This window comes from Hippoglossus hippoglossus, chromosome 6 (genome assembly GCF_009819705.1).
Source record: "Hippoglossus hippoglossus isolate fHipHip1 chromosome 6, fHipHip1.pri, whole genome shotgun sequence".
NCBI lineage: Eukaryota > Metazoa > Chordata > Actinopteri > Pleuronectiformes > Pleuronectidae > Hippoglossus > Hippoglossus hippoglossus.
The window spans coordinates 17,054,977-17,079,432 of record NC_047156.1 but is presented as its reverse complement, the minus strand read 5'-3'; the positions used below and the strand labels follow the sequence as shown (position 1 = coordinate 17,079,432).

At 42.2% G+C, this 24,456-nt stretch overlaps 1 protein-coding gene across 2 annotated transcripts in view; it reads right to left on the bottom strand.

Moving 5' to 3' along the window:
• Positions 1 to 24,456, bottom strand: part of LOC117763341 (cGMP-inhibited 3',5'-cyclic phosphodiesterase A-like) — a 75,712-nt gene that overhangs the window by 21,564 nt on the left and 29,692 nt on the right. For both annotated transcript variants that reach the window (XM_034588379.1, XM_034588380.1), the window contains exons 2-3: positions 14,024 to 14,074; positions 737 to 997 (exon numbers count right to left, since the gene is read on the bottom strand). In XM_034588379.1, coding sequence (XP_034444270.1) covers positions 737 to 997; positions 14,024 to 14,074 — 312 coding nt within the window. The remainder of the gene's footprint in view (positions 1 to 736; positions 998 to 14,023; positions 14,075 to 24,456) is intronic.

The window sequence follows — 24,456 nt, the reverse complement described above, 5'->3', positions numbered from 1 at the left end:
TTAAGAGCCGAGGAAGCCGTCCCTGGGGAGTGGTAATGAGTGCAGCCTCACTGGCCTCTCTACACAGTTTGTCTTAGCTACTTTTACAAAGTTCAGACGGTGTAAAAATGCACCTGTCCAACGAGCGACGGCACAGCAGCCATCAACCACACACCGGCCTCTGAGACAGCCAGGATGGGTGTCTTCCTCAGGTAATAGTCTGACCCCGTAATCGGGGTAAAGAGCCTCTTTTTTTGAGACGTGGTCTTTGTAACCCTTTGAGAGATGTGTTCACCATCATGTTGCCTCTTCTCTTCTACTCAAATCACTCACACACACGCACACACTGTGTCTGGCTCTGCACATCTGTCATGTTGACACAGCTGTGGCTATATGAACAGTGCTCCGAGCAGTAGACGTGCTCTATTTTTCTTCACTCAACTCTATGAAATATGCTCCTTCATTTGATGCTAAAAGCTCTGAGAGCAGGAAACACTCATTAGCTGAAACATGGGCTAAAAGATTAACATGTGTGGGGAGCACTGTGTGGTGTATAAATCATTTAGCCTTATTAAGGTGGACCACATTTCCATCAAAGGAGGACTTCAGCCGTTTCCAAATGCAATCATTCTGGGTCTGGGTCTCAACCACTTTTGATGAACAATTCTGACTTTGAATGTTTGGGTGAAATATCGTCACTTTCATCTGGGCTTCCAAGTGTCTTACCAGTATAGTCAGCCTTCATTTATTTCTTTACCTTGTGGATGGACGTCTTCTCGCCTTTCTCCGGTCCCTCCTCCGAGTCGGAGCAGGTGTAGACATCGCTGGGGCTGAGCAGGGAAGAGGGGCGTGGCCGGTGCAGCGGCTGGAAGGTGAGCTGGGTGGTCAGCAGGTTGCTGACAGCCCGCAGTGAGGTGCAGGTGTTGGGGGGCAGCGAGGGGTCAGCCAGCAGGTCTGTGATTAGTCCATGGGCCTCTCCCATCACTGCTATGTCCACCATGACTGTGGTGCCTGATGACTGCGGGGGGGGGGGGGGGGGGAAAGGAAGACAGAGAAACAAAGAAATAACAATCACCGCTGCTGCAGCCATTTTGAGTAGATGCTAATTAATGGCGGGGTGTGATAGCAGGCTGCGCACAGCTTCTGGGTGGAACGCATGAAGGGCAGGTACATAAACTATTTCAGCAGCTCCCTCGTGAGAACATAATGTGATTAACTGTGACATTGGCATAACTTCTGCCATTTTTCCTACAGAACAAAGTTATCTGTAGTTATACATTAGATTATGTTTTCGCATTAAGACTAACTGCATTATCTTTCGCCCTCATGGAAAGTACATTTTTAAGGTAATTGTACTTGAAGCAAGACTATGCAACTTTTTGGCTTTTTAAATAGCAGCTTTAAAATGTGTTGGTTGGTTCACTGAAATAGGAAGAAATAAAAAGAATGGAGCTCTTTCACTCCCACTCCTCACCCTGAACATCTGTTCTTGCTCTGTGTAACTATGCTGAGTGGGTACAATCTCCTGTGGGAAGTGTGTAACTTACTGAAAGTCGCATCTTAAAGGGGTAGTTCACCCTAAAATGAAAATTGACTCATTATCTATTCACCACTATGCTGATGGAGGTGAAGTGTTTGAGTCCACAAAACACTTTAGGAGTCTCAGGAGTAAACAGTGTAGCAGCCAAATCCAATACAATTTTAGTAACTGGTGACCGATTCATCAAACATAAAAAATAAAAACAGAAAAGAACATACTGCTCCTGTGGTGTTATCTGTGTCTGTAAGCCACTGTAAGCCCTGACATTCAAATTCGATGCGAAAGGCGTCATTTACAACACGTTTTTAGCCTTAATGTCCACTGTTGCAATGCTGTTTCCCCCTGAAACTCCAAAAGTGTTTTGTGGACTCAAACACCCATCCCTCCATCACATAGTGGTGAGTAGATAATCAGTGAATTTTCATTTTTGGCTAAACTATCCCTTTAAGATGCCAGAATCATGAGTAATGCTGAACTGTAGATCAGTTAAAAAGACTTAAAGGTTATTAAAAACCAGCGTTTGTTTCAGATAGTCAGTGAGAAAACTTTTAAAATAAGAAGAATTCCAAACAGACTTTGGTGTATTTGTTACAGCTGCAGCTCCTCTGGTTCAGGAAGCTGAGGATCAAGGGTAATATCCACTGTTCGGTTGCTTATCATTTCAGTGTGTAAGACTACGCCTGGTCAGAGCTGCGGTCAACACATTGATAGACTTTGTGTTACATGAAAACCACTTAATCACTCGGACATGGAGCCCAACAGCATAAATCACCATTTGTGGCTGCAGAGGGCGCTGTTGCTCAGTAAAAGTTACATACTGTTGCTTTAAATTCGAACCAACCAGTTCACACCAAAATGACAGAAACGCATTTTCAAGTAAATGCTAATATTATTCCATGTTTGCCATATAAAATTTATAAGGTGATAATATATTAGTTGTGTTTATGACTCATTGTGCTGCCCCATGCAGTCAAAAAACATAGACATTTATTTGAGTTTAATTATACTTTAAATATCTTATTTCTACATACAATACATGCCTAGGAAGTTTCAGCACTTTTGGGGAATTTTAGAGCAGCTCAAAATGTTGCTTTTACTGACGTCCAGTGATTGAACAGGAAGCATCAGTGCACCGTGACATCACTGTCAGATGTCAGACTGTGAATAGAGGAACACATGAAACAACATGAGAGGTTAGTGCGCTGCTTTTCCTTTTATATGCTGATTTCATATTCACGTATAGGTAAAATAGTAGTAGTCATCCCACTGATGGTGACAATTCTGTTTGAAAAATTAGTATTTTTATACTTTTATATTTTGATATATTAGTGGATTTACAATAAGGTGATAATTCTAAGATTTCTGAAATCAGGATTTTTAAGTGATTATTATTACTCTGCTCTATCGCTACATTTACTTTGGTAAAGGATCTGAATACTTCTTTCGTCACTATTCTTTATGTACTCACAATAAATGATATCACAACAAAAGAAGCTGATGTAACAAAGACAGTGAACACTGCAACAGTTTGTATGCAGATATAATGTGAGATGCCAATTGCACAGCAGAAAACATTAAAATTCATGAGGAGCTTTGTCCCATGTTGATAGAGAATGTGTTACATGAGGACACTGGCAACACACACGGCCAGGAACAGAACATCATCAACCAAGCAACCACGAACGACGAACAACAAACAAACCAACCAACTGATGAATCAACGAACAAACTAACAAGCGCACCCACCAACAACTGAACCAATAAACAAACCAACGAACAAAACAACCAACCAAGCGCGGATCTCTACGATAAACAGGCATTTCTCAAGAGCAATTCCTGGAGGGGACACCTAAGGGCACCACCGAACGTACTGTGTATGGTCATCATGATCTTCGCTGCCTCTGGCCCTATCCTCTGTGCTGGTGCTGGCAATAGGGTCCTCATGATGTGTCACCTGGCTCTCTCTCTGGATCTGACCCTTCCACCACTCTCAATGACCCTGAACAGTCTGTCTCCTAGAAGAGGAATAAGGTGCTCACAGTTCAACACAACAACAACACTAGTGTCTAAATGCGAGAGGGCCTTTACATCGCAACGTGGAGATAATATCTAATAGGAGCAGGTTGTGAATGCCATAATAAAAAAGTATACAACTTTCTCAAAATGTCTACAGTAAAATATTTTGAAGCTTGACATACAGACAGTGGGGGTCACAAGAGTGAAAATGATGTGTCACCTCTTCAAGATTTTTAATAATATTAAAAAAAAAGAATGTTACGAATGCCATTGTAAAGATGTATCCAAACTTCCCTTTAATATTTTCAAGATTTCGTCTTCAGAAACCCGAGATGCAGTAGAGGGAGAGAGAGAGAAAGAGAGAGAGAGAGAGAGAGAGAGAGAGAGAGAGACCGAGAGAGAGACAGAGAGAGAGAGAGAGAGAGAGAGAGAGAGAGAGAGAGAGAGAGAGAGAGAGACGGAGAGAGAGACAGAGAGTATGAGCAGTGGACCAAACCACCATGAGGCAAGGAGAAGGGGTGTGGGGGAGTATCATTGCCTATGTTTGCAATGATATTGAGGGGGACAACTCTCTGAATGAAGCAGGGACCCCCCTGTCCCTCCTGGGAAATCAGCCCCTGCAACCAACAAACCAACAAACCAACAAATTAACCAACAAATAAACTAACTACTGAACCAACAAACATATACTTACTCACTGACAATAGTGTCAAAATTATAAAATAATAGACAATTGAATTTGGACCTATAGCATTTCAAGATACAGTATATATTTAATCATAGTGTGAGTCTGGGATTCTGCCAAGATTTTAAAGTCATTTATCCTTGAGGTATCACAACAATTATACACACAAGCTAACACACACATATGTAGACTTAGAACCACTCACACATGACAGGTTTTATTCTGCACCTTATATGGCTCCTTTAAGCTCAGAGAAGGTAAAAACATGAGGAGGAGCAGGGAGTGGTCCTTCACAGTAGGAGTTGTTTCACTCGCAGCTTTTAAAAAGACAACATTAGGCTGAAACGTGTTCAGCAGAGCTGCATATTACTTGATGCTTAATGAATGGACTCATTAGCAATGTCTCAGCGAGGATCTGACCCTTGACTTCCTCGCTCCTGACCTCTGAGACGACCAACAGCCGGCGTCTGTTCCTGACCGTCTGCTCTGCGGTGGTGTGAGCCGGCCTTGTTTTCATAAGGTAAAGTGAAAAGTTCACAACCCTCTCCTAATTGCTGGGCCTAGAGCAGCCGAATAACCACCAGCTAAACACAGGTCAGTCTCGGCAGCCAGCTAATTTATCTAATAAGCTCAAAACTTGCCCTTTTTCCCAAAAGAATGTTATCAGATTTTTCTCCTCCAATGTCCTATTCACTTTGACACCAGCTGCCAGGCGCCCAGAATTCTTCTGTTTACACTGGCTAAGTGGAGGAGGTTGACCTGAACAACACGTGTTCGCTCTCAAAAGGTGTGTTCAGCAGTGCGAGGACATTCCCCTACACATCTCATGATAAATCGGACACGACCAGCATTGGGACCAAACTAATCTCTTTTAAAGACAAGAAGACATCCGGAGGGACGTCTGATGGATCATTTCTGGACAGATGACTATTGTACTCCTGTCATCCCTCCTCTCCTCTGCATCTTCTCTTCTACTTCTCCCTGCCCCGCTTCCTATACTCTGCCCTGACACCTGCTGTGAGGACTGAATGTAAACACCTGTCTCTCAGCTCATTTACACGCTGATTTAGGAGTTTGTTAAATGGGGGTTAAAGGAGAACATGGCTGCTGGAGAACATCTGTCTGGACAGAGACAGCAGTAATAGGTAGGGGCTGCACAATACGGCACAATAAATTTTATCACTTGATGCCAATAATTTTCGCCATAAATGTCATATTATAATTTTTTTTAACTCTAAAGACTGCTTTGTGTTAAGGTTGTGGTTTTAAACTCGTCTTTGTGGACAGAAAATGACAAACAGAAAAAACATTTTACAAATCTGTTGTGCGGTCCAGTCATTACTCATGTTGTGGGGACATAAATCTGTTTACACTTTATGGGGACTTGTCTTCCTTTATTGGGACAAAAAGCAAGTCTCTAGGATATCAATGTAAGTGAATGTAATGCCCGCTGAAGTAATGAAGTCATGGAGAGTGTGTGTGTGTGTGTATGTGTGTGTGTGTGTGTGTGTGTGTGTGTGTGTGTGTGTGTGTGTGTGTGTGTGTGTGTGTGTGTGTGTGTGTGTGTGTGTGTGTGTGTGTGTATAAATCTTCAGCCAACTACAACTTAACCCCTACTTCTCACACAGCCAACTCACGAGCCAAGTGAAAATAGTAGTGACATATACAGAGGTTGACACAAAAATACACAGTGACACTGGCACATAAACAAATACAAAGGGCATTATCCTGAGTGTGCAACATAGAGACACACGTGTGCACCCAGATAAAACCACTGTGCAAGGAGGATAAGCAGTGCTTCACCAAGCTCAACTCACTCGGATTCCGAACCTATAAATGGGAAGGTAATGATGAATGTGTTGGGTTTGATTTTACTCAGGGTGCAATCCCTTTAATGGCCAAACCCTGACATGAAAAGCATAATGTGGTGGAACGTGTGTGGGGAGCATTGGAGGGGTCAGCCTTGGGACACAGTGGAGCCCATGCTTCCACTGAATTTGTCCGATAAATGACCTGAAATGCCGTCTGTTCCACTACACAAGCCGTTACCTGAAAGAATATGTGTGCGTGTGGTGAGGAGCTGGAACTTCAAAGCTGGCGGCAGTGAAAGATAAAGAATCTAAAGTCCAGACCATCCCTGGCTCAAGCATTTTTTTTTTACGTAAGCGTTTATTTTGCTAAAGTCTTGGCCGGACGGTGCCGCCTGATGTTTCTAATCATCCAACAATCTGCAATCTAAAACTTAAGAATCATCTGTGGTCATCCTGTGACACATCAAACCGAGACTAAGTTACATAATATCATGAGGTTACATAAGCATTTCCTGTCAAGTTAGATGATCATTTTCATTCATCACCCACGGCCACCTCTGTAGCCGCTGAGAGGTTAGATCCGGTACGAGAGTCTGGGGAAGAACTCTGAGTACCACAGAAAAAAAGGGTTTTGGACAGATGTTATGAAGCCGCGTTTCAAAAAATCGTTAATTCTAAAGGTACCATGGTGATCTTTCCTACCTTGGACCCCTTTGTAATGTCCATCCAACACAGTGATTAAAATCAAACCTTCCACTGAGGCGTTATATGCAGGTTTAATCACTTATTTTAAAAGTTTCTGCAAGTATACAAGCTCTTTTTTACTGCTTCCACATTCATATAAACTATATAAAAACAATAATTCACATCTACGAGCTGTCAACGAGTGGCTGCCACTGGCCCACACTCCTCTCAGCAGAGATGTGTCTGAGATATACACCCTTCGGAGTTGGTGTGGGATGCAGCTCCTCTGAGGGATGGGGAGCAATGTACTTTATAGCAAAGAGAAGTCGTTCTCTCTTTGATCATCAAAACAGCTCCCTCGGACTGAAAATGATTAATCGCTCCTCTGTTTCCAAGTGAGATGGATCAGTCTTTATAGGCAACTTACACTCAGTCGATGGCCCCGACAACAGCTGGCAGCAGCAGGATGCCATGATGGGAAAGTGAAAAACTGACAAGCTCTCCTTCGGCCAGATGAACACACTGGATGAGTTGCTTACCAGGCTATTACATTAACAATTTTATGTTTCATTTTGGATACATGTGATTTGAATGATCTCAGCCAAAGAGTTTTTGTTTTTCGTCTGCGTTTCTGTAATTGTCTGTGGAATGGGTCAAGGAAGAAAACATCCTGGTAAGATCCAGGATCAAGTGGTGGATCCAGGTATTTGTTTTCAACTTTCTTTAACATTGTGAGGTGTTTTTTCAACATTTTTCAGATACAATTCTGGATCTAGTGAATTCAAATGGTTTACAAGGGCACTGTTGGGCCTTGGCAGAGATATCCACTCTCTGAGCGGCATCCTATATTATTAGATTATTGTTACATTGTTGGAAACAATAGAACTTTGCCTTTTGGACAATGAAAACAAGTCTAAACTACTTTCCTGACCCAGACATACAGATAATGTGTTAAAGCAGAAGTCTGACACTTTGGAAATATACCTTTTGACTTTCTTGCAGCAAGTTAGATAAGAAAATACCTCTCGTACTCTCATGTCTCTATGGTAGATGTGAAGCTACTAACAGCAATCAGTTAACTTAGCACAAAGAATGGAAACAGGGGAAAACAGCTAGTCTCACTGCATCCAAAAGTAATAAAATCCACCTCCCAGCATCTATAAATCTCACTAATGAACACATGTATCTTGTTTGTGAAAATTGGTAGCTTAACTATTGCCAACTAGAAGAACTGGATCTACTTTCATTTTTTGTAAAAAAATGGATTTTTAACTACTCGTCTAACTTTCCACAAGAGAGCAAATAAGTGTATGTCTAGCAATGATACTCCTAATCCAGCCACTGTTACGACACCTTGGGTCACAAAGTCACCACAAATCTTTAGGATATTTGATCACAAGGCTCCACTTTTGTTGCTACGTTTTATTAGACTGACTCCAAGCATCAATATGACTCCAGTTGACTCCACAGCAAAGCAGTTCATATACCAAACCCTGCGTGATCATTCTGTTATGACATTTTACGATGAATAACAACAGTGTACATGATCAATGATCGTACTGTTTGAACAGTACATCAATAGACTTGCCAAAGATTAACACCAGAGCAGCAGTTCATGTAAACCCAAGCAAGGGCCAGTCAAAACAAACCAGCCATCACTCCTGAGGAGTGAAAAGCTGTTGGTCCACACAGGCTCTCTGTGCTCGAGGCCCTGCTCAGCTGTGTCTGTAGATTCAGTTACAGTAAGCAGAACCAAAAATGGACCAGATCATGTTTGTGCTGGGTTCATCTGGACACTGCACCAGATCAATGGAGATTTGACTTTATTTGAAATAAACACTTATTTTTAAAGTTTTGATCAATAACTAAATCAAACTACACCCATTTTTAATGTGGTATTAAAACGTATATAAAACTAATTATGCTGAAAGTTATTTGCCAAATATATTATAAATATTTGCATTAAAAGTATTTAAATGTGGCTCAGTACATTTATGTAGGAGCAGTACTTTTATTTTATCAGTGATCATACACAGTACAAGAAGTATACACATGCAGATGGTGTAAACAAAGTATGAGCAGTCTTTGTATTAAGTTGTGACCATAGACTGTACATAAAGATGGAGGACACCTCTCCATTTCCTCCAATGAAGCAAAAATATCCCTGATACGGGTGCTGCCATCTTGTGCTTGACGTCATTTAGAATAATGACTGTGTGGTGGTGACATTAGTGTGACAAGAACTAACGATGATGAAACCTATGTATACTTTGACTTTTTAGTTTGTCCCATCCACTAACATGGAGAAGGTGGGGTTTATGCCCTACACGGCAGCCAACAAAAATAGCTTTGTAAACCAAAAGCAATTTACACACACACAAAAATGTTTTCTTTGGTATTTTGTTGAGTAAACGTTCAAACTCAGATCAGATCAGATTTGTCGTATCTTGTATTGAAATAAACTTTGTACACAGTCTGGGAGGTGACTGATTTTGCTTTGAACATTATACACATTTTCATTAATGCACTGAATCTGAAATTACATTTTACATTTCATAGCGAGCGCTGAATTAACAGTTCTAATGTAAAGCATCATTTTCTTTAAAATATGATTGTTGGTGTTTCGGCTGTGGCCACATATTTCTTATGCAATAACTCTGCAGAGGACAGATAAAGTGCATTTGGTGAAACAAACAAAACACTGATCCTTCTGTCTAATGACGATTATTGATGGCATTCACAGACAGAGAGGTCAAATATTTCTGAATTCTGAGACGGTCCCTTACATGCACTTTTAACCCCTCGACTTCCCCATGTAAACATACAGTCCCTGAAGCCTCCAGTGGAATGACAATGATATGTGGGCTTCTTGAAATTGTGAAATGGTGAGAATATAATGTATCCCAGAGGAGGGCCAGAGACCGGACAAATGCCTCAGGGGCCTACTAGAAAAGCAACTGTATTTGATTCTCTTAGTAAACACATTTCAATAAAGTAAGCAGCTCTGGCTCTTCACAAACAGCTACACACACTGGGGTGCTTACTTTGCAATTAACACCACACACAAAACCCTCACATTCTGAGGAATGTAGGAATTTGCTGAGCAAGAAATTGGAGAACATATTAAGAAAAGAATACTTTTGTGCGTCCATTGTCTTTTTCTCAGGTTGATTCCATTTGTACGGAACTCTCAGCATCTTTGACCGCACAGTTTTTGTATTTCAGTGGCAGCATGGTTAGTGTAATGGCCCTGATTACATCTGTTCAGATGGATTAGTTGAAGAGGAGCCCCGGAGATTGCGATGGTGACGACTTGGAATAACAGAGCAGTGATACAGTGTGAATCACAGCAGAACGGTAACACAAAACTCCACTGAGACCTTCCTCTCTCTGAGCCTCGGCTCCTGCAGCCAAAACTACGCCCAGCAGCACAACACCTCCTGCTTCTAAACCAACCCTCACCGCCACCGCGCCGCAACTTACAACCTACACACAACTCCTCCATCAGTGAAGACTGAGGCTGTGCGGCAGGCAGGTCCTCAGCTGCAGCCATGTGACTATTACCAGCTATTACACATCTTAATCAAATAGATGTGGGGGTGATGTTTGGGGTGGGCGGTGAGGGTAAAACAAAACCAAAAAAGAATTAGCGTCTCATAACTATTTACTGGGAAAGGTCAGGGTGATTGACCCCTGTCCAACATGCAGCCATCTTGGAGAGACTTGATTTTCCTTCCACAGCAAAGGAGCCAACAAAGATTAAATTGTAACTTCACCCCTGAGTTTTAACTGAAGCACACACACAACACACAATTGAGCTAGAGCTAAGTTATCTGGGGTTGTCTGGGACTCAAGAAGCAGCACACACACTTTTATATAAAGGGCCTCTCGCCAATCGCCAAGATCACGATTTTCCAGAGCTGCTTGAACCGTCAGCACAGGTCGTTGTCTCTAGACTACATCGTGAAAGAAAAGACCCAATCAGCAAGCGGATGTGAGCGACTATGTCATCGTTTCCCAACATCTCCGATTCTACCCGTCCAGACTAAAACGATGAACTACAGTTTTCTAACTAAAACAGGGCCAGCAGCGCATTCAAAAACTCTTAAACTCCGGAATGTGGACGCCAGGCGTATTTCAAATGAAATGTAGTAGTAAGGATGTCGCCTCAGCCGACAGTTCAAACAGTGTGTGTGTGAGACAGCTGAGGGACAGAAGAGGAATGGGGGGGGGGGGGGGGGCTGGTTCAGACGATGTGGTGGTTTGGTGGTTTAGTTTCAACATAGATTTTGAAAATGAATGCAGATTTCCAGATTCCCACTCACCAGCGGTTGTTTGTGGCGGACTAGCTTTGATTAGAGTCTGTTAACATTTTCAAATAAATATAAATGTCATGACGTAGAGACATCCCAAACAGATGACTCTACGTAAGCATTGGCCCTGAAAGGTCCAAGACACACTATTTAAGCACTGGATGACTTTATAAGCAATGTTCGACCAATAAAAGTAAAAGATTTTTTACATAAACTTTTATTTTAAAAGCAGCAGTGATATAATTCATCAAATAACATATAATTTGATTTACAGCAAAAAAAAAAACACATTTAAGTGTTTATTATCTCTATAAAAAAGAACACACAAACACACTGGTGGAGGCAGGAGCAAGAATTGAAGGACAGAACAAACAAAAGAGATGCATGAGGTAAAACAGATGGTGCAACGAGTGAGCGATGATTTACTACACGATACAAGTGGTTAAACATAAATCCATCATCGGCACTGCAGCGGTCGCAGTCATAAGTCTTTTAAAACATCTTGCAAACTGAATAGCTCCACTATAAATGAAACCCAGTTTCTCTCTCCCAGAGTAATGGCATCAGCTCAGACGTGTTTTACTGTTCCATGTCATAAAAAGCAGGAGCTTGAAAATTGCGAAAATTGCAAAATGCTTCTGTATCATTTGTGGCAGATCCAATTATTTTCCCAGGCAGAGGACAAGCAAAAAGTGCAGGTAGTTCAATGTTTTCATGCGCTTTCAGCCTTAAATTGAGTTTTGCCACAGGCCCCACTTTAATGAGAAAATCCTCTCCTCCACTGTCATGATGGGACCAGCCAGAGAAAGGGCAGTGACCTCTTTCAACTCCCAAACCCGCAGTCGAGGAAACGCTGATCTGGAGTGTTTGAAGTGCTCATGGGGATTTCATGAGAAATCTTTAACATGACTGCAATGTCACAGCTTGTCTGTCTGATAGACCACTCTTCCAGCCCTTCTGTAATTTAGAATAACACTCACAAGAACCGAGCCTACAAACACTCTTTTCTTCAATAATCTCCACGGGTAATGTTCCAAAACCAATGTGTTTTCAAGTCGAATACAAATATTTAAATAACTCTTTCCATACATAACTTCACTGTCAATCCCTAAACTGAAACATCCACCGCAAGCTTTGGACAGGGACATGAAAAAAATAAAAGACGTGGTCTGGAAATTGAGCCTGCTAATGTGCGCATGTTGGCGAACGCAACACAGTGGAGATCCATCAAGCGCTCTGGTCACTGGCTAAAGAGCAAAGTGTGAGATCTGCACATGTTACGAGGTGCCGCGGCAGAGGGGAGCGCGACCAGCTTCTCTGACTGTCGACCTGCTGGAGGGAAAACAGCCAGAAGATGCAGAGAGATGCCAACATAAGCCTCGACTTCTTACACGTCGTGTCAGTGTCCGGACTATTACAAGTTTCCATTGATGAACGCGTAGCACCAGTCCCAATAAAAAAGACTGAATTGAGTTTAAATGGCAGCTTGGGGAATGCATCAATCAAAAAACGATGTGCTCTCCTACTAACTCCACATAACAAATTGATTTTAGCCTTGGACAATATGTTTCAATGTAATTTTTGCCTTTATTTGACAGTCACTGGAGAGAGACGGGAAAGGAGGGGGAAGAGAGAGAGAGAGAGAGAGAGAGAGAGAGAGAGAGAGAGAGAGAGAGAGAGAGAGAGAGAGAGAGAGAAAGGATGAAATGCAGAAAAAGGCCCAGGAGTCAAACCCGGGCTGCTGCAGCATTGGTATATGGTACAGTCTTACTACGTCCATACTACCCAACTTAGTCTTTTTTCGAAAGCAGCGTTTTCAAACTAAAACAAACACTTTCTACACGAGCGTTTTGGGTCACGCATATCACATGACATTGCAGGTAAACAGAAAGGCATGTGTGTGCTGCTGTACACAGGAATCGCTCAGATAATAGCTGGTGTCCTCTGCATTTAAGCAACTGTAACAATGTAAAATGAGGAATTTAACTGTCCATCAGCTGTTAGCAAAGACAACAGGGTCAGCAACGCTTGTATTTGATCATCCATGTTGCGTTCTACACTGGTAACACACTAGGAGTTTTATTATGTCCAAGAAATGACACAGTGTAGGATTTGATCTGAAAAGTTTTATCTGCTCTGGTGAAGTATTTCCACACTGTTGATTTTAGGGGAGCATCTGAATCTGGTTGAATGGCCATGTTTCTTTCAGGCTCTTTCCGGCAGGTCTGCCGCTTTAGCGCGCACACTGCAGGGTTCAAGTCACGCCCGACAAATATGGCTCGTCAAATGCTTGTCAATAACAGCAGCACCCCCTCGATTCTGAAACCCCTACTGTACATTGTCAGCATAGACACACGGTCTATTCACTTCTAAAGGATATCCTCCTGATAGGACAACATGCAGCACAGAACACACACACGGTGTATATGGCCATGACAATGCCAAGGGTATTGTTTGTTCTCCACGTACTCCAGAGTCCTGCTCTGTGGCTCTGTAACTCTTCAATACATCAATTTCAAAACTGTGCACAGTGTGGCCCCCAAAAGATAGGAAAGGCGATATCAAGGATGTGGCTGCTTGTGTCTGTCCTCAACGAGCCGTGTGTCCTGTGCCAAGGCTTCCAGTTTCTCTACCCTGGCCTTTAATGGCTTCTGCCGCGCCTCACAGCCAACTCACCGGCCTGAGTCCTTCTCGCTAACAGAGAGCAACAAGGACTCTGGTGGGAAGTGACACCTCTGGACATGCTGTTTAACCACGGCTAAAATGAGTGGGTGAAAAAGCCCCATTAGTGGCAGGACTTTTGCTGCTTGCGTCATTTATAAGGTGTGTGTAGGCGAGTGACTGAGATCAGGGAGCTGGTTCCTGGGTGTGTGCGTGTGTGTGTGTGTGTGTGTGTGTGTGTGTGTGTGTATGTGTGTGTGTGTTTTCCTGTCAGCTGTTTATCATTATTGTTATTACTAGCGGGGTCTGTTTTTTTTCTCTGGACAGTGCTAACCTGTGATCCTCGGGAGCCTCTCTTGTGGTCCCAATCCGAGCGGGGAAGCATCTGTGAGAAAAACAGAGACACAAACATGTTCAAACCGCAGTCCTGCACATCCTGTTTCTGTTAGTGTCCATACAACAGAGGCAACACCATCATGGAGCTATACACTGAGGAGAAAAAAAAGGTTTTGTCTGTTTTTTTCCCACCAAGCACAGACATCTAATGCGATTTCATGTTCAGGTTTGGTTTACTTTAGCTGCTATTCTCTGCCCGAGGGCCTGGTAGAGGCTGGAGATTTTTACGCTGCCTAATTATGAGCCACTGTGTCCTCCCACAGGCCTTTTAAACCCGTTTTCCACTTTCTTGGGGAGTCACTAAATGCATCGGCTCTGTCGCTGATTGTTGGCAAACAAGATGCGGGAGAGCCAAGTCAACACTACACCCTCCTCCTCTCTTGCCTCTGTTGGGGCCCCAGAACTGGCACGTCGCTGTGACAAAATATCTGCTGCACACACTCGGCAATCGGCTCAGGATAAGAGCCAAATTGATAATTCAGGTGTAATTTACTGAGCTGGTGGAGGTCACTGGGTTGTGTCACACTGTGACTGAAAACGTTAGGAAACCAGTGGGTTTCAGTCGTCTGTGTTTATGGGCCTGTGTGGACGTCAGTGTTGTTTGTGGAGGGTTTTCCCACAGTGCTGCTTCAGTCTAAATAAACTCAACATTGGAGTCACTGCTCCTGTTGCCTTATTATAATAAAAAAAATCAACTCTCGATTTATCCACTCAGAGTCCTTTAGTCTCTTTTTCTTTCCCAGTTTCACATTACATCTTTTTATTGCTCCCCTCATTCCCTGGAATTTTTGGTGAGCAGCAGTTATTATTTATTATAAGTTTAGTCCATAAGTGACCAGAAACACTGGCAGTGATATGTGTACAGTGATTTGAAGACCGACATGTGCCACTTATTGTTTACCCTCTAGCTATATGTCTAACAACACAGATATCTTAAGTTTCAAGTGCTAAGGTTGTCTGTCTCCAATTCACTGCATGTGAATTGGAGACAGACAACACAGATATCTTAAGTTTCATGTGCTAAAGTTGTCTGTCTCCAATTCACTGCATGTGAATATAAAATTTGTTTTTGTCTTGAAGCTTTTAAAAAAAATCTACTGCACTGTGTAAAATGGAAGCATACAGTGTTCAATAACTTATGATAATGGCAACTGAAGGCCTATTTTACAGTCATGTTTATTAGATGATGTTTTAAATTAACCAGACTTTAAGTTAAACGCAAGCTAATATTGACTGAAAGGCCTTACGCGACCTCTATGACCTCTACTGTAAATCATGTTTGGATTCACAGCAGTCCTGTGTTTTGAATCTTTGGTGAGGACTCTTTAGGTTTTACATTTGGCATATTTAGCGGAACAGGATACATATTCTGCTCTGTTGGCCACTTTGTGTGATAGTTATTGTGCACCTCATCCCTTGGTCAAGGCTCTGGCAACAATGGGTTCTGCTCCACAAAAATGGTAACCTTGACAATAAGCCAACAAGTTCAATAATGGAGCAATCCCACACAATGCAGTGCACGCCCGTTCATAAAGTACAACCGCCTTCCCATACTTTGACATTTAGGAGGTTGTAAAAAAAATGTAATATGAGGGGTTTGCCCTTTCATGACAAACAGCTTCATTCTCCCATCCTCCATTTTCTATCCTGAGCACCACAGCTACGAAGAGCCTGCAGTCTGCGTTCGTCAGCACGATAATATCTGTGAGTCACTTTAAAGCTCCGTCAGGCGTGCGCGTACCTTCTCATGCATTAAAACCACCATGCAAGACGGAAAAGGAAGTCATCAAGCAATCATCTGTGTGAAAGGCTCATGTATAAGATGTAAATTATCGTAAATGATAGTATTAGATAGGGAGTGAGATGTTTCATCTTCTCCTGCATGTCTCTGATGGCAGGGGCTTTGCTATTACAGTATAGGAGCTGGCAGTGGGCTCGTCGATGGTCGCAGAGGAGTCCTGTTCTATTACAAGGTCCTAGTATCAGTGAGGCTCTCCAGGCGCACACGCACATAAACAGCCTTTTGGTCTAACGGTCTTATGTAACCCAACCTTTCATCTGCTTGCTCTGAGAGACAGACCCAGACTACATAGACGTCTACAAGGACCTTTTGATGTACAAAACAAAAAACCCTCACAAAATCAAAGCTGAGCATCTGAGTGGCGCAGATAGACTCTTGTACCGAGTGACTTCACAGGCCGCGATGGAGTTAATCTCCTCTGAGAAGTTGACAAAAAGCTACAAATACATGTGGATGATGTACTACTCACTTACTGAATCAAACAGCGGTTGCAGTCTGGTGCCACTGTGCCCAAATGTGTTTTTATTTTGTAAATCCATGTGGGAAAATCAGTAAACAAAATTTGAAAGTTTGGTTTCAGTGATTTCCAACTTCAAACCGCCAGCGTTAGTTATAAACAAGAAATGGCTGTCACGCAAACATCATCGGTTTTTCCCAAGTGAAAAGCAACATCAGTCAAGAGGGTCGAAAAGATGTAGAAAGAGACAAGGACGTCAATCACAATGCTAACCTCTGCTAAGACAAACCAATCGGCCCAAAAAATGTTTCCATTCATTCTGTCATTATTTCCTGAGAAATTGACAAAAATATGGTGGAATGCTATAACCATAAATTTCCCAGAAGGGCAAATTTAACCAGACCCCCACTCAAATTTCATGGGTTTTTCTCTCGCCAATGCTCTATCCCATCCATCCGTCCATCAAAGACAAACCTAGGGTCCCTTTAAGGTCTTTGTACACTGGTCTTTGTTTTTTTACGTCCAAAATGGTCACACATTTAAAAATAAATACGACCTTACGTTGTGTCAATCTCATATACACACTGAAACGTTGTTTGATTTGTTGAATTGTTCACATCTTTTCAAAGGCGTTCCAGAGAGTTGTTTGACTTGTTCAGGATCAATTGGATCACAGAAATTAGTTTTCCTCTTTTCAATGTGTGGTCCTTGTGTAAGTAGCAGGTGTTAGTGCTGGTAGCATAACTAGACCACTGACACCCTGAAATTGACTTTGAAGCAATAAAGATCATTTCGCAGCACCTTCATCAGAGATGAAATTCTTCTTGTTCCTAACGGATCATCATCCTCACTGCTCAACAACATTTTATCTCCGATAGCCAATAATCTGAATGAATAGAATAATAATATCGATCAGACTCAGTTTGTGAGGTTTCTGTGCGTGACAATTCAAAACGGATTTTAAAAAGTGCATACGAAAAACAGGGACTTGGTGTGGAAAGAGTCTCCCATTAACCTAACTCTGTTCTGCATGTCTTTTGACTGTGGGAGGAAGCCGCAGTACCCTGAAAAAAAGTCACGCAGAGACAGGGAGACCAAAATCAAATTCCCACAGACAAATAAAAAAAGAAACAAACAGACAGACGTGGGTAATAACATAACCTCCTTGGTTGAGGTAACAACAATCTCACAGAGGCTAAAAATGTATATATCACTGTCACAGAAATATGACAATAGAGAAGAGGCTTTACATGTTCTGTCCAAGTCAGTTAAGCCTTTACATGCGCTAATGATGAAGAACAAGAAAAACAAAAACAGAAGGTCTTGTTCAATCTTTATCACCATGTTTAGCTCCAGGCGGACGGAGAAAAGCCGTCTAAGATTCTCCTTAAAATATTTGACAGTTCACTGCCAATATTATGTCTGAAGAGGTAAAACCACACATGACTGATTTCTTAGATATCTCCGGGTTTTTCATGGACAGCCTCCAGGCATTAAACGCAGTGGAAGCAGTGAAGTTTCCAAATGGATTTGTTTTTGTCCTAAAGCTCCCAGTGCACCTACTGGGAAAAATAACAACTTTGTAGAAGTTCTGCCCTTTGTTTCACCCTCTCCTAGATTCGTGATGCACCCCCCCCGTAACTCAGAATAAGCCAGATGTAGCAGTGGCTCTCGATCACGTTTAGCAGCACTCGGGATTTACATGAGACTGAAACCAGTCGTCAGAAGGAAAAAAAATGCTTTGTGTCTTGAAAATGGAAGTACGTCTTTCAATCACAGCGCTGCAGACACCAAAGGAACACGATACACTCTGTGAGGTCTGAGGGTCTTTTTATGAGACTTTGGCTCCATTGTGAATTCACTGCACTTAAACCAGAGTGATGCCCTCAAGAGACAAACAGCAGAAGGAAGGGATTGTGCTAGTTAGTAGTATTAGCCAGTGTAGCAGCTGTAGGTTAACAGAAAGAAAAGATCTTTCAACAAAACACATTGGAAACTAGGCAGCAGAGTTCATCTCGCCACCAAGACCAAACATTCCCTTAAATTTATCGAGCCTCACCAAATTACACACACTCATAGATATCAGCTGCCTGCATATGCCAGATATTTTTCCTTTAAGATCCATGAGTTATTCCATTGTCAATGTTAAAACTCGTATATATAAATCGTCTCTTTTTTTCAGTGAAGGTTTTTCAAGCACTTGACTGATTGGAGCTGAACATTTTTTTTCCATCACTATTTCTACCTGCTGTCCAGTTTCTCATATTCACAATATGTAAGGTAGTACAATGTAAAGTAGCCCATGACGGCAACTGCTGAGCTACACCCTGGATTTAATTGGTCGGGGTTTTAAAGTATCTGTTTGCTTTCTGCTTCCATTTGTGGTGCTCTCAGCACTAAAGAATCTTATTTAAAATGTTCAACCGCAACTTGCCTTTCCAGGAACACTGTCCTGGTTGCTGTGGATAACCCCAGACCTCACAGTTAACAGTTTTCTTTGGAAGTATTTCTACCTATGACGCCTTTATGCAGTGAGGTCAAAGCGAGCTCTGGAATATCAGGAGCAACTGAGACATTGTTCCTGGAAAGAGATGTTGCTTTTTTAATGCTGTAAGTATCAAAAACAAAATTCCATCCACCGTCATTGTACTGGCGCGGAGTCAAAACGCAGACAGATTAAAACAAGTGAAAAAATAAGTGACAGTTTGGATCAACTTAACCTTCGAAGCAGTCTGCGTTAGCCAAAGAGAGAGAGAGTAAGAGTCAAATATTGTTTTTAGTACAAAAGTTCCTCGTTGTGTTACATTTTTGTTTCATTAGTAAGCTGCAGCATAATAATATATAGAATATGACTGATACTTCTAAGCAGGCGTATTTACTGGAGGTTTGTTGCGAAATCCAAACACTGTTAATTTAACTTTACACAAAAATGATTATACTGATTCGTTGCAGCAATAAACTAATAAATTCGTGATTTTACGAGAATAAAGTCGGGATCTCATAAGAAAAAAAACATGTTATTACGAGAATAAAGTCATAATTTAATGAGAAAAAAGCCATAATATTATGAGACTAAAGAAGTAACCATTAAGTAACCAGCTTCTTGCACAATCATTTTAAAGTCTTGATGTTTAAGATGATGAGCTGCTGATGAGTATGAGTATACAATATATTATTTGTGAAACCTAAACTAAAGCTTAACTTAACAAGATGATCCACATTCCTCATTCACCTTTAAGCGTCTCTCTAACTCTCCACCATACAGCTAAAACTTTAAACTTAATTTTTGCTTCAAAACCAGGAAATGCGTGTTTTGTTTGTTTGGTATTTTTTACAGTGTAGAGGGAATCACTTCTTGGTCAAAATGGAGAGCAGGAATAATCATAAAGTGAAAACATGAAAAATACTCAAACACATATGTAGGCTGGATAAGATGAAAATGTCAGGCACACAAAGAAAAGCAGCAAGCCAAAATATGCCCGCCTCCCTCTGTAAATGTTCTCTCATGACTCTAAATAGAGGCGGCCAAGTAAACCCCCAGCCTTCCTCTCACCCAGAATGTTAAGAGGGCAGCAGTGTGGATGCCAGTGCGCAGCCATGCCCTGTCCACCACCATGGCTCCGAGCCACAGCCCACTGCAGGCTGCCATGCCTCTGAGGTGCTGGGTAAACACCACGGTGTCAAAGCACAAACAAACTACTGGAATATGCTTGTTGTTTAACTTGCTGCAGCCAATAACCAGTTGAGAACCACTTCCCTGCCCGTGTGAAGTGGTGGGAGCTACGACAGCAGCGGCAGTACCCATCGGTGAAGCTCCCCCTCCGCACGGATGAACCATGAAGCCTTGCACTGGGATTGACCCACTGTCATCGACTTACTTCAGAGCGCTCTCCTAAATCTGGCTGCAGTGGGAGCCGGAAACAGCCTCGTCCTACAATAGCTCCATAACTGCGAGCAGTGTTTCTTAATCGTTCATTCACAATCCTACTTTTTTTCTCCCGCCGCCTCCCACGTCCAATTTTGTCCCTTATTATGGGTTTGATATGAGAGGAGTTGAAGTGTGTCTACTTGGATCTCCGGGAGCTGTATTCACTCGTTAGCATGTTGGATTTGCCGGGACCTGAATTTGGTGTCCATTGAGGACACGGGTTATGAGAAGTGTTGAATAGAGCTCCCCTGGTTTGGAGAAAAGAGAAGCTGAAGAGAGAGAGAGAGAGAGAGAGAGAGAGAGAGAGAGAGAGAGAGAGAGAGAGACCGAGAGCGTGGCTAGGTTAATTAAAGAACCAGGAGATCAGTCCGCAGGATTTCAAATCAGCTTGACCCCAGGGTTTTATGCACCAGCTCTTCTGTCCAATTAAACCCACTATGCTCTTTCTCACTTACACTCAGGTCTGCAAAGTCATGAATTCCTACACATGCCGCCTTGAGTGCACACACACACACACACACTCAGCTCAGAGTCACACAGGGTCTCGTGAACAGGAAAATGTTCTCACTTATTCTACCTTTGTTCATATATTACCCTCCGTCAAGGACGTTCTGACATCTGCAGAGCTCAACGTCCCTCAGACACCCCTGCACTCACTTTCACTCCAAAAGAAAGTAGGTCAGATTCTACTTAGTCTCACTTGTGTGCAGGGCTTCAGAAATGACAGCAGCTTAGTGAGGACACCAATCGAATACCCTTGTACTCACTTTCATGGGCGTTGGAGCCCCAGTTAACTCTATATTGCTCCTCATGGCTTTTGAAAAGGAGTTGTAATCTTGATTTGCACCTGCAGATGGAGGTATTCTCATGATCAGTGTCATACAGCTTCTTCTCTCTTGGGACCCTCTTTGGGAAACTGTCTTTTTCATAAAATTTTGTAAAAGAATTATGTTTATTTGCAGGATTCACCTCCTGGATGATGACAGGACTTTGTCGCACCAGTTTTAATAAAATAAATATTCATCCAGTATAATTATTAGCATGAATGTCCTTTAGATGAACCCCCTGATCTACCTGCTGTGGTTGATCTACCTCTCACTTTGAAGTGTAGATGGATACAGGCCATCAAAGTAACAGTCTATCTTCTGTTATTTTCTGTTAAAGATATTTTTAAGTTTAGCTTTGGGTCTACAGAAACAGCCTATACACCAACTTTGAAAATGAACAACATACCTTAAAATAAAAAAAGTGGTGGCTAGATTTTAACATGATAAAAAAGATATAACAGATGAACACTGTTATATAATTAATATAATTTCTATCCTTAATGTATTCGCCTTCTTTCAACTTTCATTAAGTAAACATCCTTCTCCTTGGAAAATCTCTTCATAAACTGAATTTAATTGGACACAATTTAATAGTAATAGAAGGAGGCAAAGGAAAACAGATATTAAGGTGTTAATAGGGCTGTGTACAGTACAGAGTATAACTGCAGGAATAGTGCGGAAAGTCTTGGGTCCAGGCAGAAAAACAATTCTGACTCAAACTGTCTGGCTCTTTATCCAGGTGACTCCAAAAACCTCACCCCACCTTCTCCTCCGCTACATCCACCCCGAGCGAGCGGGCGAGTGAGCACGACAGCCATCCGCTGGAAGGACGCCTGTAAATCCTCCCCTGGCTGCCCGCTGCGGGGAGAGTATATGGAGAGTCATTCCTTTTCACGCTGGCTAATGTTTTACAGGTTTTACCGTGGGGGTCAGTCATCGAGGGTCATTTGCGTCATCGCCGGAGGGAAGGGAACTATTGAAGTGGGCTGCCAAAGTGGAGGAGGCCGTGTTGCGGGGAATGAGGAACACATTTGTGTGTACGCAGAGATTAGCACACACACACATCTAAAAGCTGCTCGGCATCCGCACCCTCTCATGTTCTCGCCCTTCTGCACCGGCTTGTCAAAGCACACACACACACACAGACTTAATGAACTAAACCGCACGTGCATGTGCATTAAAACATGCACATGCACACATTCGACCCCTTTAATATGTTTCTCACACCAGCGTTGTGTCTGCACCGGGCTTTCTGTTTACCCCTCCCCTTACTCTTCACACTTTCTTACTCAGACTCTTCTAATTTCTGAAGTGTGACTAATGGGATTTATCATCTTTACATTTCCTGGGAGAGACTTAGCCTGATCCTAGAAGAAACCCAGAGAGTGAGTCTCTACCAGAGATAGAGCTGTCGAGCTCCCAGCCTTGGATGCCGTTGCCTAGAGAAAACCTCATTGGGAGTACCCCATATTCTGACTTCAAAAGTGAACATGGTGGTATGAAATGAGTCACAGACAAAGCGAAATAAAAAATATCTCCTCGTGAAAGCCTGTATGGTATGAATATATTTTTAAAACCACATCCAATGCGGAATCACGGTTAGTTTTTTTTTTGGTGTGATATAATTTGTGTAAACATTGTTTTTCTTCACTTATGTGTCCTGGCTGGCTCCCTCTCTCAAGCAGTTTGGTTCCCAGCTCCGCACTTTCAGCTGGGTGAAAAAGAGGGGATCTGGCTGGGTATATAGACCTGGCAGACCACCTCAAAACAGCATGCCAAAGCCATTAGTGTATAATGGTCCAGTCAGGATTACTGCTGGGGCCTGGAGAGCCGAGAAGGGAACACAGCCCTCACTTGTTTGTTTGTTTTACGGCCCTCTGCCCTGTTCAGTCTGCAAGGTGCCAGTAGGCTTTTGTGTGGCTTAATTCACAGTCGATTCAGACGGCGACCAGTGTGTCAACAGACGCGGATCCTCGCTGGCCGCAGAACACTTTGTTTCAAAGATTTACGTCCGAGTAAATCAGTTGTCACACTGCCACTCATACCTACTTCCTCAAACGTCTGTCTGTCTGTCCGTCTGTGGAAAGCATGCATTGCAAACCGCTCATTTTAGAATGTGTATTGTAAATTGCCTGAGGAACTGCAGTGAGAAGTTTGGTGCGATTTGGACGTGCGATACGTTTAATATTAAGTTATTAAGATTGAATAAACACGTGTTTAACATGTCTTCTTCTACGTCCTCTGATAAACTACAGAGGTCGGAAACTGCTGGTCAAAATCGCCCTCAGATCATTATGATAATTTGATAACAAACATAAGGTTCGTTTTGATGCTGCAATGCTTTGTACGAAGCTGAATTACAGAGCTTTTATTTTGAAAAGTTGTAAACTTGCACCTGAAGATTAGGTGGATTGCACAACAGACCTCTGATAACAGCCGACACGCAATGTATGAAAAAGTAACAGCAGTTCAGTCAATCATTCAAACGTACATATGAGCCACACGGGTGAACAATAATTAAGCAAATTGCGTTTCATTTTACAAAAAAAATCTCCATTGCAGATAAACCAGTTAGGATGTATGCAAAGTTTTCTCACTTCACTCTGCACCATACACTGCATATTTAAAGGTCAAGCAAACAGCCCATTCATGAAAGGTATGTTGAGAACAAATACTGCAGTTTTATGAATATAATTTCCCTTTTTGTCTTCTGAAATTCACAGAAAGTAACCTTGACACTCACTCAGCAGTCGAAATATTCCCCAGAGGTGACTGTACAGCTAATTCCCCCTTATATGTGCTCTTCATATGTTATTGTCCTGGTCACATGTTCATCAAAAAAAGGAAGATAAACAGCCCAACTTCCCCGTCGTCCATCAACATGGAGATTCAGCCCTCGAGCCCGCTTCAGCCACTTGGGATCATTTACAGCCCAGCTTTCATTGCAAAATGGAAATTGTAATATTGATTTGTGTGTCTTCTTAAAGACTCTCTGTTACGTTTATGAATTATATTACGAAAGGCCAGAGGATTAAGAGTGCAGTGTAATAAAAAGGGTTAAGCAATAGTTTTCCTTTATTTTGTTGCTCACAGGTCTTATTTAAGCTATGAAAAATGGATGGTTGTGTGCTAGTTTCATCCACAGTGCAGGTCTCAGACAACAGGGCAGGGTGTTACAGTTCCACAATAAAATGTTTTTATGAAGCCATAAGTCTGACCGGGTAGGCAGGCAATAATTCTTTCGGAGGAGGTGATCTACGTCAAAGAGGGTTTTTTTAAAGTTAATGAACAGTTGAATAACAAAACAATTTGGAGTTGACTGAGACATGAGAACTGAGGCAAATACGCTGAACTTTTG